Here is an 18,571-nt window from a genome sequence, read left to right on the forward strand (position 1 = left end):
GGTGCTCTGCAGCCAGCCTTTCCCCCTCGGCCTCCCTCCCCGGGGCAGAGAGGGTCGGGGCAGGCGCAGGAGCGTGTCCCACACGGCTCATCCAGGCTGTGCCAGAGCCTGGTTGGAGCTCAGGAGCCACGAGCTCCTCCCTGAGATGTTGCTTCTCTGCTCCTCCTCCCAGATAACACTGGCTTCGTTTAGGAGGAAAAAATAAAGATGAATCAAATATGGTGGGTTTGTTGTTTTTTTTGTTTTTTTTTTTTTTTTTTTAGCTGGAAGAGGTATGTCAGGTGCTGCCTCTCCCTATTTTTGGAGCGAGCCATCCCATTTAAAACAAGGCTTTCCTCAGGCTGGGAAAAGGGGGAAAAAGGTCTGTGCAGGGACGCCAGGTCCCTGCCGTTAGCGCTGCCGTCTTCCCTCCCCAGTCCTTCACCCTGCCCTCCCTCCTTCGAGCCCCCGCGGCTGCCCGTTGCCTTGCCAAAGCCTTTTCATCCCGGTGGAAGACCCCCCCGCCCCCCGCCACCCGCCATCATTCCCGGGTTTCGGGGAGGAGGGCCGAGCTGTGCATGTCCTCCTCCTCTCGGAAGTAGGCAGGTTTTCCCTGGGAGCTGGGGGACTGCTGTGCTTTCGCGGGGCAGTTGGCGACCATGTGGCTGATGCTCTGGCAGAAGTGGCATTTCTTGGGCTGCGGCGGGAGCTTGCACTCTTTGGCATGGTGGTCCAGCCCGCCGCAGTTGTAGCATCTGCCGGGGGGGGGGAGGGAAGGGGGGGCAAGGAAAGAGATTCGAGGAGAAGAAACAAAATAAGGTGGGATGCTGAAGGGGCTAAAAACCTGGGATCCATCTGGTTTTGCAGCCAGAGCTGGGCTTAAAATGGCCCGGCCACTGCAGGGATGTGGGGTTGGCTCTTTGGGAGTGGATGGTGGCCCTGGTTTTGGTCGCCTCGGAGCCCCAGCTCCAGCACGGCCAGTTTGGAGCTGCTGGTACCCAGGAGATGGCAGCAAACCCCCGCACCCAAACCAAGGGACAAAAATCGGGGATGTCAGGGGGCTTCCGCCATTCTGGCTCCATCACGGTTCCGGTTCCCGTGCTTACAGTCCCTGTGCCCAGGGTTACACGCTATGGACCAAGAGCCTGCGGCAGAGCAGGAACAGGCCATCGGACGACTGACAGCCCCAGCCGGGAGAACGGTTGCAGGGACCGTGGGGACAACCCCAAATGTGGTTTCTCTCAGGGCTGTAACCCTTAGGTGCCACCTTCGCACCAGAGCGGTGTGGGCAGAGGGAGCTGCCTCGTGTCCATTTTAAATCCTGCATCTGTCTAAGATGGCCACAACCCTTTGCTCTTTCCTTTACCAATTCCTTTCCAACTAATTTTAAAACCCGTTTTCAACAGCAGGCGGGGAGAGGAGCATCTGCTGGGAAAGCTGGGATGAGGCATCCCCCGGCAGCCGGGATGGAGAGGATGGGAGAGGAGAGGGGGGGATGAAGAGCTGGCCAGAAACTCGCCCTGGGGCTCCCAGCCTCACCGTGGGAGACACTGCCAGGACGTCCGGCCATTTCCTTCCCACAAGGAAGGGTTTCTCTTCGAGAAAATTACCCCTGCCCAGTGCGGCTCCCCCAGAGGAGGAGAGCGGCCGCCTGGGGTGTCCCTGACCTCTGCCCTTTCGCTGCTGCTTTGCTGCCCTTTCCCTACCAAGCGGCATCTGCCACTCATTAACTGCCAAAGGAAAGCCACTTTCCCAGAGGAAGGGTCGCTGCCCACCCCGCTGCAGCCGAGCTCATCCCCATGCCGTGGGCAGGGTCCCGGGTGCCCACAGAGCTCGGTCCCCAGTCCGGTCCTTACCGGTCTCCTTTCGATCTGCGTTTCTGGAGGCTCTTGCCTTTGGGTCTCCTCTCGCTGCCGATGCAGAAGACGCCCCCCGGGCCGGTCACCCGGATGGACTCCAAACCTTTGGATGACTTCTTGAAGGTGAACTCGACAGCTTCGCCCTCCTTCAGGCTGCGGAAACCCTCCATGTGGAGCTTGCTCTGGGAGGAGGCACAGGGAAAGGATGGAGGTCAGCATGGAGCCGGGGTGACCGCTGGGCACACAACGAGCCCCAGCCCAGCAAACACCTCCTGTGGCACCAGAGCTGGCAACGTCCCCCTCTGCCTGCCCTTTGTGAGGGGATAGGTATCGGATACAGAGCTCAGACAGGCACCTTCATCTCCCTAAAATCTTTGGAGCCCCGTTTGATAATGCAGAGCCTTCAGTGAGCTGAGACACCCGGTCAAGTAGGGCTCGCTGATTTGGCAAGCAAGGGCCAGCAGAGCCAGCCCTGACCCAAATTTTAACAGTATTTGCTGCAAAATGCTGTCTCTCGGCGCTGCAAAACAGCCCCTTTCTCCCACTGACACTCTGGGCTGGGGAGCAAGAGCTGCTCCTGCACCCCCCGGCCCCCTGGGCTGGGGATGCTCATGGAGGTATCCAATAACATCATTTTTAAAAGATAAAAGGATCTCAAATCTTCACACAGACATGTGCAATCCCACTCGATTCCCTGTGGAGGGGCAGGACCCATGGGACGTGGGCCGAACCCCCTGCACACACAGCAATCAGGAGGCTGGGAACTGGCACTACCAGCCCACGGGGTCCTGGCCAACCCCCTCACTGCAGCTCACCTCGGTTCAAGCCCTCTAATTGCCTCCACTAATTAATTAAGCAGCCATTTGGCCCTGGATCAATCACAGCTGGGAGCATCTCCCGTCCCTCCCAGTATTGCCACATGGGTCACCACCGTGCAATCAAACTCAGGAGTTCAGAAAGACCCAGGCTGGGGAAGAGGGTTGTGAGATGATAGAAAAATCTACTCCACTTTTGTGAGATCTGTCCGTTTTAGCAGAACAAACCGCTAAGGAGCTGGGACAGGCGATGGAGCCGACATCTCTTGCCCTCCTGTGCCAGCAAGCGCTGCCCTGAGCATCGCCGCCTGCTCTGCCAGGGGACCGCTGCATCCCGGGCAGCGATTCGAGCAGGGCTTTGGCTCAACTTCGTTAGCGGAGCCCAAACGAGCACGAGCAAAGAGTTAAGGCGGATTTGCTGGCAGAGGGAGGAGCAGCCCCAACAGGCTGGGGATTCCCGGCAGAGCGAGCCGGCGCCAACGCCTGCGCGGCTGCAGCGGGACCCTGCATTTATGAATGGAGCATCTCCCCCATTCATGGCCCGGGCGAGTTCCCGTCACGTGGGCCGTGGCCACCCATTCTTCCCGCACCGAGCCTCCCCGTGCACGCTGCCTGAGGATGGACAGGCACGGCCTGTTCCCCTCTTCCACCCAAAAATTTCGCCAGGACCCCGCATAAAAGCGGAGAGGGAGGAAATGGAGTTGTTGGGTTTTAGGAGTGAATTTTTTTCATCAGGGTCTTGCACGACGCGTATGTGCCCGTGGGCACACGAGGGAAGTGGGAATGCAGCAGAGCTTGAGGAACAACCCCTAAGGCCCCTTTTTCTGCTGCTTTCCTCCCCGTTCTGTGTCTGGGGGCCCAACTCCGGGTGGGACAGACCCTGCGGGTTGGGCCAAGTCACCCACATCCACGCGCCCCACTTGCCTGCTGGGATGGGGTCCAGGATGGGCCAGATGGGATCCTCAAAAACCTTTGCTCTCTGAGCTGCTCTTGCTCTCAAAAGGGAGAGCCAAACCGTGAGCTACGAGGTCCCCAGTGACAACAAGGGCACGACAGGGTCTCACAGCAACCTCTACCCATCCAGGGCTGCTCTGGGCAGTTCCATCACCACCTACCACTGGCAAACACCCTGCCATGCTCAGCGCGACGGCCAGACACTGCTCCCCAAACCCAACTCAGCTTTCCCCCGGTGCTGAGCATCACCAGGAGGATGCTGAGCATCACCCGAGCAGGAGCTCTGTGTCCAAAGCAGCTGCCAGCACAATACAGGAGGTTCCTGGCTCAGCCTTGGCACCTCAAGAGTCAGCCACTAACCCTGCCCCATCCCCAACATGCCAACCCACTGGCATTTTTTGCCCCGCTCTGGCAGCGGCCACAGCATGCTGAGGGCAAGGAGGAGCCGAGCATCACTCCACGGCACAGGAGGCAGCTCCGGAGGCTGGGGGACGAGAGCCAGAGATCCTTCTCGGGGTATTTACAGCCCCAGCCGGCCCAGCTGTGTTTACACTGTGGAGATGAAAACTCCCAGGCTCCAAGCTTCAGGACAAAGCCGAGCCGTGGCAGGGGAGACCCCAGTGCACAGGCTGGGCCCCCCCCCCCAGCTCAGCCCACACCCTGGGCACCCTAACCCATGGGCAGCCCAACTGCTAAAATACATCACCGGGGGTCCAGCTCCTTCCCCCTGTGAGCCATCCGTTACCCCCATTTTGAGGAAGAGGAGAGCTGAGGCAGAAGCTGCCGTAACATGATGGAGGGAAGCGATTTATTTTCCAGGAGCGGGCGAGGATGACAACCAACCCCCCCCCCCCCCCCCAGCCCCCTCCACCAAAAGGCCAAAGGAAACGCCCTCTCCCTGGGGAAGGAAGGGGGGGGGGCGCAGCGGCCGGGGAGCCCCCAGCTCTCCCCCCCCACCGCAGCCTTTTGATGTGAGCTGCAGAGTAGCTGGTGGTCCCTGCGCATCCCCCCTGCCCCCTTCCCAAAACACACACATTGCTGGCATTCCTCTGTTATCAGATAGGTAATCAAACTGCAGCCCATTGAATTAGCTGCATACCTCCTGCATCTGAAAGGAAGGGGCCCAGAGCCCCTGTCCCACACCACACACAAAGCCGGAGCCTTCCCAGGCCTCCACACACACACACATCCCCCCTCCCCAAAAAATAAAGAGAGGAAGGGGGGGATTGGAGCGAGCCAGGGATGCTGGGGATGAGGGGGAGCGCAGGGGAGGGCCAGGGCCGGGAGCCACCGGCCAGCGAGAACAAAGGGCCGGCGGCGGCCGCGCTCCTGCTGCCCAAATTCCAGGAGTTCCAGGCCACGGTGGGGGGAGGAAGGGTGGCCAGCATGGCCGCGGCCCCTCTGACCCCCCGCAGCCCCTCCGCGCATCAGCCCTGCACCCAGCTTGCCTGCTGCGGGAGAGCCGGGTCTCGCCCGTTTGGGGTCTGGGTCCCATGAGGGGTCGATCTTGGGGGGGGGGGGGATTGTTTTGGTACAGGGGAGTGTAGGGTGACCCCGGGCTCCCTCTGGGCTTGGGATCACAAAGCATTGCCAGCCTCATAATAAAACTGTTTTAAAGCACATCCTAGCACAAGGGTTTCGCTTGTCATCATTAGGCTCCAGAGTTAACCAGTGGGACAAGGAACAGAAGCAGAGCCAGCACCACTTCTCCTGAGCTCTCTGTGCCCCCCCCAGGCACCCCCTCACCAGGCAAAACCCTCGTCAGGCAAAACCCCGCCGGGAAAACCTCCACTTTTCCACCCATCCCGCACCCCAGCAGCTCCACAGTTATTTACAGCAGACAAAGACGCAGCACAGCAGTGGCCAAGCGTTGCCCACCTTCCCTCAGCACTGGGTGTCCCCCACCCTCACCCCTTCCCCTTCTGCATGTGGGTGCCTTCATCCCTCCTCTTCCTCCCACCCAGCAAATCCCTCATCACAGATCACCTCTTCCCCTTCCCTGAGGGGTGTCACTGTGGAGCACCCCAAATCCGGCCACTTCTCCCCAAACTGCCAGGTTCTGGTTCACCCCCACCCCACCAGGCTCCAGAGGGGCTTGGCCAGCCCCAGGGTCACCATTGTCCCTGTGGCCTCCCTGGCGCGACACAAGGGGACGTTTATTCCCAGTCAGCCCCGGCCACTCAATCAAACCATCTTTGTGTCCGGAGGGGCCTGGGGCAGAGCGGCCGCTGCACCTCGCCTCTTCCCAGCGCGGGAGCGTTGCAGCCGTTTAAACTTAAATCTCTCGGAAAACAAGCCGGGTTGGGATGCTGAGCTAAGAGCAGCTGCAGGAGGACGAGTGGCAGTGCCAAGCTGTGCCAGGGTATGGCAGGACCATGCCCAGGGCATTTTGGGCAGCCCAACCTCACGGCCAGTGCCCGTGCCTCAGTTTCCCCCACTCTGTGGAGGCAAAGCCCCCCAGCAGGTCCTGGCATCGGGCACAGGAATTGCTGAGCCCCCAGGGGGTCTGTGCCCCCATCACCGTACCCCACCTTCGCCCACAGGCTGGAGGTACCCCAGCTGCGGTCCCCTCTGCTCAGCCTGCACCCACCTCGGTGCCCAGGGCACCCCGATCATCGTGCTGCCCCATTCACCTCTGCACCCCTCTGTCCCCTGGAGCCGCAGCATCCCTGGCCCCCCAAATCCCTTGTTCTGTGCCAGCCAGCCCCATCCATCAGCCATCCTGGCCGGGGTACAGGGCAGCCCGCAGAGCCCTGGGTGTCCCGGCCACCTTTACCCCACCACAACCCCCAAGGACCCATCCCAGGGGGGATGCACATCCCCAGGGGGAGCAGCCCCAGCCCTCAGCCACCCCCGGCCCCGTGGGGTTCAGGCTTGGCACAACCAGTGCAGAGCAGCCCCTTCCTCAGCTCCGGCACTGGGAATAAACTGGTGTGCAGGGGGGGTGATGCTTGCCCAGTTTTTTGGGGGGCATGGCTCCAATTGCCACCGGGCGATGCCATCGCGATCCCACTGGGATGCGGCAGCCTCAGCCCAGCTCCGAGCCCTGTTCCAGCATTTCAGGTCTCCTCTCGCAAACAGCCCCCAAAGCAGATTTCGGCAGGGTCAGACTCTGCCAGCACGGAGCAGTGACCCAAGTGGCCCCAGCAGGGCCAGCTCAGCTCCCCGCCGCCAGCCACGAGGCAGCAGGGAAACATCCCTTTCCCTTCAGAGCTTCTGCCTGGAACCATCCCCAAGGAAAGCCCTTCCCTCTCTCCAAATCACACAGTAAATCTTTTCCCGGTGCCGGCAGTTCAAGCGCCGGGGACCGCGCTGCTGCTATTTTCGGGCTCACGCGCGTTCGGCTCGGAGCAGGAATCGCCCCGTGGTCCCCTCCTGCGGCTCAGCCCCGTGCCGGCGGCCGTCGGATGCTGCTCAGGAAAGAGGGTCCTCCCTCTGCACCGGGGCACCAGAGATAAAGAGGGTGCTGCTGCGAGAGAGCCCATGGGGGAGAGCACAGGGGGTTTAACGGAACGTCACCAGTGTTTTCCAGTGTCTCCCCACTGTCGTCTGCAGCAATATCCCCAAGGATTTTATTTTTTTTTTTCCCCCCAATTTCAGTAAAACCAAAATAAAGCCATTCTCCTGCCAAAGTAACTACGCTTGCTCAAAATTCTCCACCATAAGCCAGCAAAATGAAACACTACTTACTAATTCTGGGGGGAAAAAAAAAAAACAAAACCAAACTATCCACCAAGGAGTTTAATCCCTCAGCTACCAGCCCTACATCCACACCTTCAGCTCCCTCAGTTGTATTTTTTTTCCCCACCCTGAGTGTGCCAAACCCTCCTGCGCATCCCAGGGGGCAGCTAATTAGGATTAGCTGCTGCATATTAATTTTATACTCCCCTACTAAAGCACGGGCACGGCCGGGAGCAGCAGTGCACCTTCCGTCGGCGATTTCAGCTTCATCCCACTTATTCTTAAAACCAAGTAGACGGGGAAAAGAAAACACGGGAACTGGGGGCGGCAGGGAAAGGGGCTTGCCAAACCCGCGGCTCCATCCCAGCCCTCCCCAGCTCCAACGGGAGCAATCCCATTCATTTGGGCCATTTTATCTGGGAGACCATTTAAGGGTGTTTTCTCTCCCTGCCCCTCGCCCTGGGGCTGAGCGGGGGGAGCTGGGGGAAGGGATGTGCCTGCAGCCATCAGTTAATCTTTAGACAGAGACAGGAGGCTTTTTTTTTTTGTGTGTGTGCGTCTTGAGGGAGTTCCAGGGGTGGAATAAAGCCGCTCTCTTTCACTATTTCCCATCAGGACATGGAGCACAAGCGGCGCGATACAAATTTATTCCAGCGGTTATTAAAAAAAAAAAAAAAACAAACCACACACACAATAAAATAAACCAACAAAGAAATTGCTCCTACCTCTCTCCCCCCAAAAGCAGAGATGCTGATTTATGTTTCTAACCCAGGGTGTCCCTTTCCCATGGACAAGCGTAATCCTGGTTCTCCCAGGTCCTACGGCTACCCATGCCGGCACCCCTGGGTGCCCACCCAGCGCTGTGGGCTGACCCTGGTCCCAGAGAGCAAACGCGGGAGCGATGCACGTGAGAAAGCAGGAAAAAGTGAGATTTTAAATGTGTCCCGTGTCTCTATTAGCATCATGGGTTCAACGCGCCGACTAACAAACCGCTGCTCTGAGCGGGTTCCCCCTTCCCCTCGCTGCCACCCCAGCTCTGCACAAACCAAAGCCCCCCGGCCACATCCTGCTCTGCACCCCAGCCTGGGGACGGGGGGGCAGGCTGGATTCTGCTCCCCGATAGAAAAATCTTCCCTTGTATCCCTGCCTTTGCTCTCCTGCGCGTTCAGGGATGGAGCTGCCTCCACACACATGCTCGGTTCTGGTTTTGGGGTTTTTTGGGGTTTTTTTTGTTTTTTTTTAAGACCTCACGTCATGCTCGTGTCTTGCCTGGCTCCGTGCAGGGGGACGGCACGAGCACAGGTGGGGTGACAGCCCAGGTTGAGTCAGCCAAAACCCACAGCCAAATGGCAGCCGTCATCCCCCTCCACCCCATCCCCTGCCCGGCCGAGCAGGGATGGAGTCCCTCCACCAACCCCGACCTCCGCGAGGCTCCCAGGAACGGCAGCACCCAGGGGACCCTGGGGGGACTGACCCAAGGGACACTCGGGCAGGGCAGGAGTGGAACATCCCAGCACCGGCGGGTCTAACTATGGGCACAGCCTTACACCCCCGTAAGGACACACGGGACCATTTCACCAAGATGCCACCGACTGCTGCAGAGTCCCAGCTGTGCCCAGAAGTTCTCCTCCCCAAAAATCACGAGAAGGAATCAACAAACCCCAACTCACATTGTCTTTCTCAAGGGTTTAGACCTGTTGGCTTGGAGACGGAGCCAAGCGGTGCCGAGCAGCGGTTCCCAAGGGCCAGGCAGCCCCTTCCCCTCTCAGCCAGGGAGACTGGAACCAGTTTTAGGGATGGGCTGCAAACCCCAGCCCTGCTGGGTTGCAATCACTTCTCTTACTCCAGGCCAGCCGCACTGAGCCTTGGCGTGATGAGGTGTCCAGATTTTCTCCTCTCCCTTCTCCCAGGTTGCCTTCCCCGGCAGCCCCACACCCCTGTAAGTGATGCCCAGAGCCATGGTGCAAGCCCGGGAGCCACATCCCCAGGGGACCACCGCAGTTTTGGGGTCTTCCCCAGCGCCAGCCTGATTTCTGCCACATCAAGACCCCCCACCCTTTCATGGGTGCTGCTCAGCCCTTCGCCTCCCCGGGAAAACGCTCTTCCGTACTTCATCCCCCCTGTCTCCTCACAGCCCTCAAATGAATCCATCTCCAGTGTCCAGGGGAGGCATTTGAACCCAAACGCCTCATTTTTAGCTCACAATGCGAGGGAAAGGCAGCCCCGAGGAGCCCTGTTAGTCTCCTGTCCTGCCGAGATTTTAATCTCTTTGTGATCAGATAAAGGGAGAGGGAGATGGAGACGCGCTCCCTGCAGAGAAGGGCCATTCAGACCTGGTTCCTGTAATAAAGTGATTTAATAGATCTAAAGAGGCCAATTCCCTTCTTTCTCCCACAATTACTTCCTGTGGGTCATCATTCACATATGTAAATGAAGAGGGGAAGGAACGGGTTATGGGGGGGCTCTGGGGTGTTAAACCCCAATGGCTGGTTTGGGGCACCCTGTGTGGTGTGGGTGGTGGGTGCTGGATGCAGCACCCCAAGCCCTCTGTGTTGTCCCCCCAGAATGGTGCTGGCTTTTGCCCTCCCAGACCTGACCCCCTCCCTGGGGACCGGAGGCAGAGCTGGCTCTCGGGAAGCGCCTGGATGCCGGGATGGGGAGGGCATCGACAGAAGTGCCCTTTTCCCCTCAAACCACCCAAAAGCAGCGAGGCCAGAGTGGGAGCATGAATTTCGTCCCTCTCTGAGGAGGGGCTGGGATGCTCTGTGATGGGACAGCATCAGCCCTGGCTATTTTGCTGCAGGCGACGGTGACTTTGTGCCACCAGCGAGTGGGGCGGGAGGCGAAGCCCGACATGGAGGAGAAAAACTCGGCATCAGCCCAAAGCCACCCCGCTCCCGGCAGTGCAAAGCCCGGCGCTGGGAGCTGCTGGCTGCAGCAAGGAACCGCACACACACGTTGCCCCTCCTCTACACAAAATCACCCGCTTTTACCCAACATCCACTATATTTCCCCAACGCAGCAAACCCTGCGTACCCCACGGCTGCCCCAGCAACGGGGGGACAGCAGGAGGCTGCACCTCTCCCCGGTCGGTGGGATGCTCCCGGCAGAGACACCCCGACTAATTCTCTTTTCCTGCAGGAATGTGAGCAAGAGCAATCAGGAAACCAGACTGTCTGGGGGCAATAAACCCCGGGGAGAAGGGAGGGAGGGCGAGAGGTTTCTCCCCACGGGCGCTGGGTCCCGCTGTGCTACATTGAGATGCAAAAACCCATTTGCTCTCTCCGAGCACCGGGGTCTCGATTTTCCCCGGCTGATTTGGAGCCTTCGCCTCCAAACCCAGCTGTGTTTCTGGCTCCTACCAAGGTGCTTTCACCACGCTGCAGCCGAAGGAGAAGGGATTTTTCTTCTTCCCTGGTCGTCATTCCCTTGCCAAACTGTTGTAGCCCTGCCTGGAGCAGCAGGGGCAGGGCGTGAGAGACCCCCTGGGAGCCCCCGCAACCAGAAGCGCAGCCCAGGGGCTCAGTCCTGCACCCCCAGCCCATCAGCAGACCGCAGGACAGACCCTAATTTGGGGGATTTGGGCCCATGGAGAACAGCAGCCACTGAAGCCGGTTGGTCCAAGGGCTCCCCGGAGCCAGCACCATCACACTGCCTCAGCCCAAATCCTGTGCGGCTGCTCCCAGCTGTACCCACAAACACACTTGTGTTAGCTCCAGAGATGCCGAAGCCCCCTTCAGTTGTGCTCCCTGTCCCCGAGGGCCACTGCTTTCCACAGCCCACGCTCATCACACAGACCCCTTTCCGCGCAAGCTGGCGCTGAGCCCCACATCTCCCTCCCAGCACTGGCCCCGGTTTGGCCACTATCTCTACACCCATTCCCCCAGCTCCTAAATGGGGTCCCCTGGCAGATCCTCCCCCACCAGCCGGAGGAGTTCAAGAAGCTGCAGCCTCAAATCCACAACTGCCCTCAGTGCAGGATCACCGACACACGCGTGGGACTCCCTGCTTAGCAAGGTGCGTGTGGGTCAAATCCGGACACGAGACTGTCACTATCGTACAGGATCCATAGGGGCACGTACACGACCCTGCACGCTTTTGTGCCAGCCACAGCCAAAACAAGGGGTCTGGGCAGAGACACCCCCTCCAAAGGATGAGCCACCGGTTGGGGAAAACCCAATGCCGCATCCTTGCCTGGCTCAAGGCTCCCAGGACCCTGCCACCCAGGTTCCTCCATGGGGTGAGAAGCCTCCCCGCTCTGGCACGTCCCGCTTAGCCCTGCGGGCACCTGCTCCCCTGGGTCCGGCCCCAAGGGACTCCCCAGGGAACCACAATAGGAAAATGAAATCGCTCTGGGATCAGCTTACAGCACCGGTCCCCGGAGAGGAGCCCCGGGCTACGGTAGGGCAAGCGCCTCTGCCTGCCCTTCGCCACCCGCTTCGCTCCGGGGAAACGAACCCGGGGGACCTCGGCATCGCCGGGATTCCGGGCTGGGATGGAGGGAACAACAGCCTCGCGTAGAGGCAGCATGGGGGTTCCCATCCCACCTCGCATCCTCCCAAGGGGGTGCTAGGAGCTGCACCCCCTTCCCTCCCCAGGGCAGCAGGAGGGATCCCGGCCACGTACCTGGTGCACGAAGACATCGACGGGCGAGTCCAGCGTCGCGCCGCCCTTGGCGGTCATGGAGAGGAAGCCGAAGCCCATGCGGACATTGAACCACTTACAGATGCCGGAGCCGTGCAGCGGTTGGGGCTCGTTCTCGGCCTTGGGCGAGTCTCCAGCCGGCTCCTCGCCTGGCTTCGCACCTGGGGAGAGACCCACCGAGCCACTGAGCCGAGGGGCTGGGGGATCCGCGGGGTCCCCTCCCTGGCCCAGCCACCCCACACCCAGCCAGGCAACCCACAGCAGGAGCCTCAAATCCTGCTCGGGCTCTCCAGGCTGGAAAAGGTAAAATAAATAAAAAACAAAGAACTCAACCAAAAAAAAAATCCCAAACAGAGCAGTCAGCTCTGCCTCCGTGTGTGCGTGGAGAACCCCCCAAGAGTGGGGGGAAAGGAAGGCAGCTCCTGTCGGCACGACCCAAAGGGTGCATGGGGTGGGGGCCTTAAATCCATTCTCCCCTCAAAAACGTTAAAAATAATAATTTAAAAAAAAAACACCCACCAAAACCCCAAAAAGCTAAAAATGAAAAAAATACAAAACATAAGAAAAAGGGAAAAAAATCCCTCAAAATACCAACTCGAAATTCCCCTGCCCCCAGCAAGCCACGCTGGAGAAATTCTCTCCCCTGCCATCAGCATCCCCCGGCTGCACGGGGAGCTCCCGCTGCACCGGGACCCCCCCCCCGCTCCCAAACAACCCCAGCAGCAAACACTGGCCCCAAACTTCTGGGCTCATCCTTGGGCTGGGGAGGAGGGGGGGGGGGGTGGAAAAAAAAAATAAAATTGCCCCCTCCTCGAACTCCCCCAGAGCTTCAGCGGGGGAGCGAGCCCACGCCGGGCCTGGCCTCGCTGCTGGGGCGCAGCGGGGCTGGGTGGGCCGGGGTCGGGATGAGGGGGGGGGGGGGTGTCCCTGTGCCCCCCCCCGGCCGGGCTCTGCCGCCGTTATTAATAATCGCGGAGCCGAGGCGGGCTGCGACAATAATATAACTTAACCTGCAAACTGCTGGTTGGAAACAGACCCCATCCCGACACTCGCTTGCAAATTCCGAGTTGTGGCTGTTACCGCCTCCTCCCTCCTCCTCCTCGGCCAGCTTTGAGGGTATCAGCCAAGCCAAAAAAAAAAAAAGAAAAAAAAAAAAAAAAAGAAAAAAAAAAAGGAAAAAAGGAAAAAAAAAAAAAAAACAACAAAAAAAAGAAACCCTCAACAAAAAACCCCAGCTTAGACCCCGCCGGGAGGGAGCCGGGAGAGGTTTGACTCCATCTTCACTCCAACAATAGGGGTGGGAGGGAGCGGGAGGGTTTTTTCAAAGGCTCCCAAATTCTCGCAGACAATAGCGGCCCCCGCCCCCCCCCCCCCCCTTCCCCTCCCCAGGACCCACCCGCGGGGCCGGGGGGCGCCGGGCCCCGCTCCGCCATCCCGCCCCCACGTGATCCTAATTAACCCCCCTCCCGGTAATAGCGACACATTCCGGGAGGGATTTGGAGGGGGGTGGCCGTGACACCCCCCCCCCCCCTCCATTTAGGGGCGAGGCCACCTGTCAGGAGAAGACGTGACCCCCGGGGGGGGTGGTAAGGAGGTGGGACCCCGGAGGACTGGGGGGAGTTTCCACGTCGTTTCTCCGCACATTCCGCCCCCCCCCCCCGCCAAAGCTGCCCCCACGAGCGGAGCCACCTGCGATCCACGGGACGCGGCGGGGCGGGGGAACCGGGACCGGGCCGGGCTGAGGCACCGGGCGGGGCGGGGGGGGAGCGCAGCGAGGATCTGTTTTACGGGACACCGGTGTCTTCTTACACCCCCAGACCCATCCCGTGTCCCGCGAGTGCGGCGTCCATTCCCGGGACCGTACAACCCCACGGGGCCATTCAACCCCCGCGGCCCTGTCACACACCCCCCCCCCAACCCCGTGTCGTGCCCCCCACCGTGCCGTGCGCCCCCCGCCCCGGCCCAGCGGGCTCCCGCCGGCGGGTGAGCGGTGCCGAGGCCGGAGGAAGGCGCGGGGAGGCGGGGGGGGGGAAGGCAGCGAAGGCGGGGGCCGGTCGCCCCCTGGGCCGGGCGGGGACAAAGGGCGAGTGACCAGCGGCTCCATTTCCGGCGGGCGGACAATGCCCCGCTGCCGCCCCGGCCCGTGGGGGCACAGCGCCGCCCGCCGCCCCTCCCGGGCGGTGTTGGGGGGGTGTGTGTGTGGGGGGGGGGGTGGCCGGCCACCACCCCCAAATTGGGGTGAGCCGGCAGTGACACACACCCCCCCCCCCTCCCCCGCCACAGGGAGAGCTGGGGGGGGAGGAGGGGTGTTGGGGGTTTGAGCTGCTCGCAGCCGCCCCACGCAGGACTCGCCCTGCGTGGTACTATCGAACGGGGCGGGGGGGCACCGTGAGGCGGCTGGGAATGTCGGGGGCCGCGGTGTCACCCGGGACACACACACACACACACACCCCCCCGGGTCCGTCCCGGTGCTACCGGTAAAATCCCGCGTGGGGAAGCCCCGCGCGAAGCCGCTGCCGCTGCCCATGGTGCTGAAGAGCGTCGGCGCTGTCCAGGGTCCTGGAAGGCTGCCTTCCTCCTCCTGCCCTTCCTCCTCCTCCTCCTCCTCCTGCCCCGCACACCCTCCGCCCAGGCTACCCCCACCCGGGGGCTCCGCGTTGCCCCTCGCCCGCAGAGCCGAGCAGCCCCAGCCGGACTCCCACCCGCGGGTCTGGGGTGGCGGAGGAGGAGGAGGAGGAGGGTGATGGTTTTTCTCTGCGTTGTCACCCCGACGGCAGAGCCTTCGGGAGGAGGCTGCCCCCGAACTTGCCCCCCAGCCCGTCAGAGCTCTGCAGTGCAGGTGAACCAGGGTCCCACGGGGCACGGGTGGAGCAGGAGGTGCCCTGCACACATCAGTGTTAATAATTCCATGACGCCCATAGGGTGTCACCTCATCTTTACGCCGGTTTTAACGGGGACAGACAGGGCGGGCGGAGGAAACTTCTCTAGTCTCTTGTTCACATCGGCCTTGAGTCAAGTCCCCAAAGCAAAGGAGTAGCCCTTCTTCTGCCACAGCAGGAGAGCAGAGTCCGGCCGGGTGCTTCCCCGGGCACAGACTGGGATCCCCGCTCCCACTCGCGATCAGGCTCCAGCAGCCTCCAGAGCTCCCAGTCCGGGAACTGGGCTGGCGAAGGGGTACGCCGGGCTGGGGACAGTCTTGGCAAGAGGGAAATCACGGTGTGTGTTCACATTTCGTCGCCTTCACGCTCCCTCTCTCCCTGCCGGTACCCACGGCAAACCCGGGTGGCGACACGCTGCGGGACCGTCCCGGCGGCTGCGGGAGCCGGGGAGCATCTGGCACCCTCTCCTGGCCAGCGAAGGCCAGGTCACTGGGTTGCGTTTATTCTCGTTCTCCTCTTCTTTGCGGGATAACTGGGGCGAGAGCAGAGAAGGGGGAGAAAAACCCCAAAGCTTGCGGGAGACCCTTCCGTGTGGCTCCATTTCTCTCAACTCATTCCTCCTTCCAGACCATCTCCTTCCCCACTTCCTCCCTTTCATCTGGGATCCGAGGAAGGCACAGCCAGCTGCCTGCGCATTTCACTCCCACGCTTCTGTAATAAAAAGCACACGAGCAACCCCAGCCCACTCCTGGGGGATAAGGGGCACCTGAACAAGCCCCCTCTGGGCAGGGCCGGGGCCAAGGTTTGCAGAGCAGTCCTCAGAAACATCTCTCTCCCTTCTGAGGAGAGGGGACACCCTGATACCAGCACCCACACAGCCTGGGGATGGTGTCCCGGGGCAGACAGGACACCCTACAGCGGGGTGGGAGATGGGCAGAGGTGTGGGGGTACGGGGGGAAGATGTGGTGAGGAATCAGCCCTTGCTTTCTCCAAAACAAATCCTTCAGAAAATAATCCATCACTGTGTACCAGGTTCCTCCCCCCCCCAGCCCCTTCCTGATTGAGGGGAGGGACCGGCAGCCCCCAGAGACGCTTTGCTGAACCTCTCTTTAAACTCAGCAGCAAGTTTCTCAGCATCCCCCAATTTCTGCCCATCCTCGGTGGCTTCCCATCCAAGTGACACAGCCACATCCCTGAGCACGGCACTTCCAGGCAGCTTCCCTTTACGTCTCAACCTCGTCCCTCCCAGCCTCGCAGCGGCGACAGCCCCGCATCATATTTCTGTGTGTGGTGTATTTGTTTTTAGGGCCTGTTGAATGGCAAATGCAAAAGGGAAGGGGACTCCTTCCTGTCCTTTCAGAGCCAGTCGCTGTGCCCTGCTCGGCTTCAAGGGAATAGCCGGCAAAGCGGCCGCTTTCACGAATAATGGCTTCATTAGATTGAAAGAAGTGGACAGTGACCTCTCCGAAATGGACTTTCTGACCCCTGCTGACCTCTGGCCCTGGCTCTGACAGCCTGTAAATCTTCCCCCTCGCGGCATGGCCGGGGCGAGGGCAGGCAATGCTCTGCCGGAGCCCAGCACTGGCGCTGCTGCCTGTGGTCCGGCATCGCAGACCCCCGCACGGTGCTGCCTGGGGGCTGCCTGGCTCCGGGCGGGTCCTGAGCACAGCAGGATGAGGCTCTAGGGGTGTGCAAAGCTCGGGCACGCGGGTCACAGCTTTGGCAGAGATGGGGACTGGTGTCCTCAATGCACTGCAAACCCCATCAGGGGCTGGTCCTGGGGAGGCGAAGGGCCTTCGGAAATGGTATTATTCAGGCTGTGGCTCCAGTGCCATCTCCCAGCACAGTCGCCATCACCACCCGCCCATCGGGAAGGCACAGACCAGCTCAAAAGCATCCTCTGAGCCCCTGCCAGGGAAAACTCAGCCCTCTCCCTGCCCATCCCACAGGCACAACCCTCCTGCCTGCACACAGACATGCACAAACCTCCTCCCAACCCCACTGAGAGCACCTTCACCTCCCTCCCATAGGCACAGACCCTTCTCTTCAGCCCCCAGTGCCTCCTTCCCCACCCACCCACCCAGCTCAGGGTGCTGCTGACCACTTCACAACCCCGCCACCGGATCTGTTGGTGGGGAAACTGGTGGAGAAACTGAGGCACGATGGGGCTACTTGGCCACTGTGGCTGCCAGTGGGTGCCTGTGTAATGGGGACCTATGCTGGGCTCTCCACACCGGCTCGGTGCCCTGCACTCCCCAAGGCCAGCACTTTCCCCCCCCCCAGCAAAACCTCGGTCCCAGCAGTGAGCCCCTCACATCCAGCACCACCCGCCTCCCTTCTCCCCATCCTTGCACGCTTGCCGCTGACCTTTGGCTATGAAGCAATCAATAATGGAGGCCACGGTGCCGCTCCTCCCCCTCGCCGGCCCCCCACACCCTCTGCTCATCCCATGCCTCTAACGAGTCCGGCCGGGATTGAGGGATGCTCCGATACCTCCCAGTGCTGGAGACACAGGGCTGGGGATGCATCAACCTACTGGAGACACAGGTGTGGTCCCAAAGGTGCCCTAACCAGGCACCCGCTTCCCAACACCCCAAAAATGCTCCTCTGGGGCTGCTTCCTAGCTCTGGGGTGTCATTGGGTGCCCCACACCTCTGGGTTTGGGGCTCTGGTGTTCCCAAAATGGGGATGGACCATGGTCATCTTGCTGCCATCAGAACTGGGGCTCCCCCAGGTGTTGGCACTTGCCTAGGGGAGGGCAAGGAGTGCACCTGTGGGGTGACCCTCCGGGATGCTGCCCGGTGCCAGGTTTCCCTGTGACTTCGCTGCCTTTCGGATCAGGCAAGAGAGGGGAAAGGTGGGAAGAGACAGGCCTGGCTTAGAGCGATGGGTCATGCCCAAATTCAGCAGCTCCTCTTTGCACCCCCAGCTCCTTTCGATAAAAGCCCTTGGGCAGCAGCTGATCGATCAGCTGCAGAGCGGGGATTGATCAGGATTTCAGCCCCATACATATTCCTGCTCCCTGATAAAGGGAAATCAATAGCTGGAAGAGATATTCCTCTGAGGCAGCAGCCTCCAGCAGACCAGGTCTCACAAGCCTTCCCTCGCCCCCTAAAACCCTCCACCCCAGTTCATGCCTTGCTCCCCCCAACAGTAAAGCCAGGCAGTGGGCGAGAAAATTTCTGGGGCACCCACACTGGGGGAGACACACCAGGACACTGGGTAGAGGAGGCAGAACCTCTCCTCCTACAGTAGAGTCTCACCTCCCAAAGCATCAGCCTCCCCTACATCTTCTTCCTCTCACCAGTGGTCTGGCAAAGAGGGTTTTCTCCTTCTCAGGGTGGGACGGATGGACGAACGGACGGATACCCACCTACTCCGGCCCCAGGCAGGCTGGCACATCCACAGCCCATCACCTCCAAACACCAGCAGCTGTGGCCAACCCTGCCCTGCCCTCAGCCCCTTCCCCATTGCTGCAACCTGGAAACTCATTGCAGGTGTGGCCGGAGTAGCACCTTCTGGGTGTCTGTCCCATGGGACAGGGTGGAAGCACCCAGTGTTCACCCGGGGGGGGGGGAGCTCTGCCTGCAGGTGATACAGCCCTGTGTGCCCGTGGGTGCAAATGGGCACAGGGGATCAACCCTCCCACCCAAAACACAGCCCTGGGTGGGGGGGGTGATGTGGGCCTGGGTCAGCTCAGACGGACCCTTCTCATGTTCTTGCTCCTGCTGTGCCTCAGTTTCCCTACCCATAAAATGGG

At 60.8% G+C, this 18,571-nt stretch overlaps 1 protein-coding gene across 1 annotated transcript; it reads right to left on the minus strand.

Annotated features, from left to right (window-relative positions):
• Positions 1-520: 520 nt before the first annotated feature.
• On the minus strand, positions 521-12,973 carry LIN28A (lin-28 homolog A). Its single transcript, XM_074162087.1, has 4 exons — positions 12,943-12,973; positions 11,915-12,093; positions 1,836-2,020; positions 521-734 (listed from the first exon to the last, which is right to left on the minus strand). The coding sequence occupies exons 1-4, from the start codon at positions 12,971-12,973 to the stop codon at positions 521-523; spliced, it is 609 nt and encodes a 202-aa protein (XP_074018188.1).
• Between the last annotated feature and the right edge of the window lie 5,598 nt (positions 12,974-18,571).

The sequence above is a fragment of the Numenius arquata genome, chromosome 21, assembly GCF_964106895.1.
Source record: "Numenius arquata chromosome 21, bNumArq3.hap1.1, whole genome shotgun sequence".
Lineage (NCBI taxonomy): Eukaryota > Metazoa > Chordata > Aves > Charadriiformes > Scolopacidae > Numenius > Numenius arquata.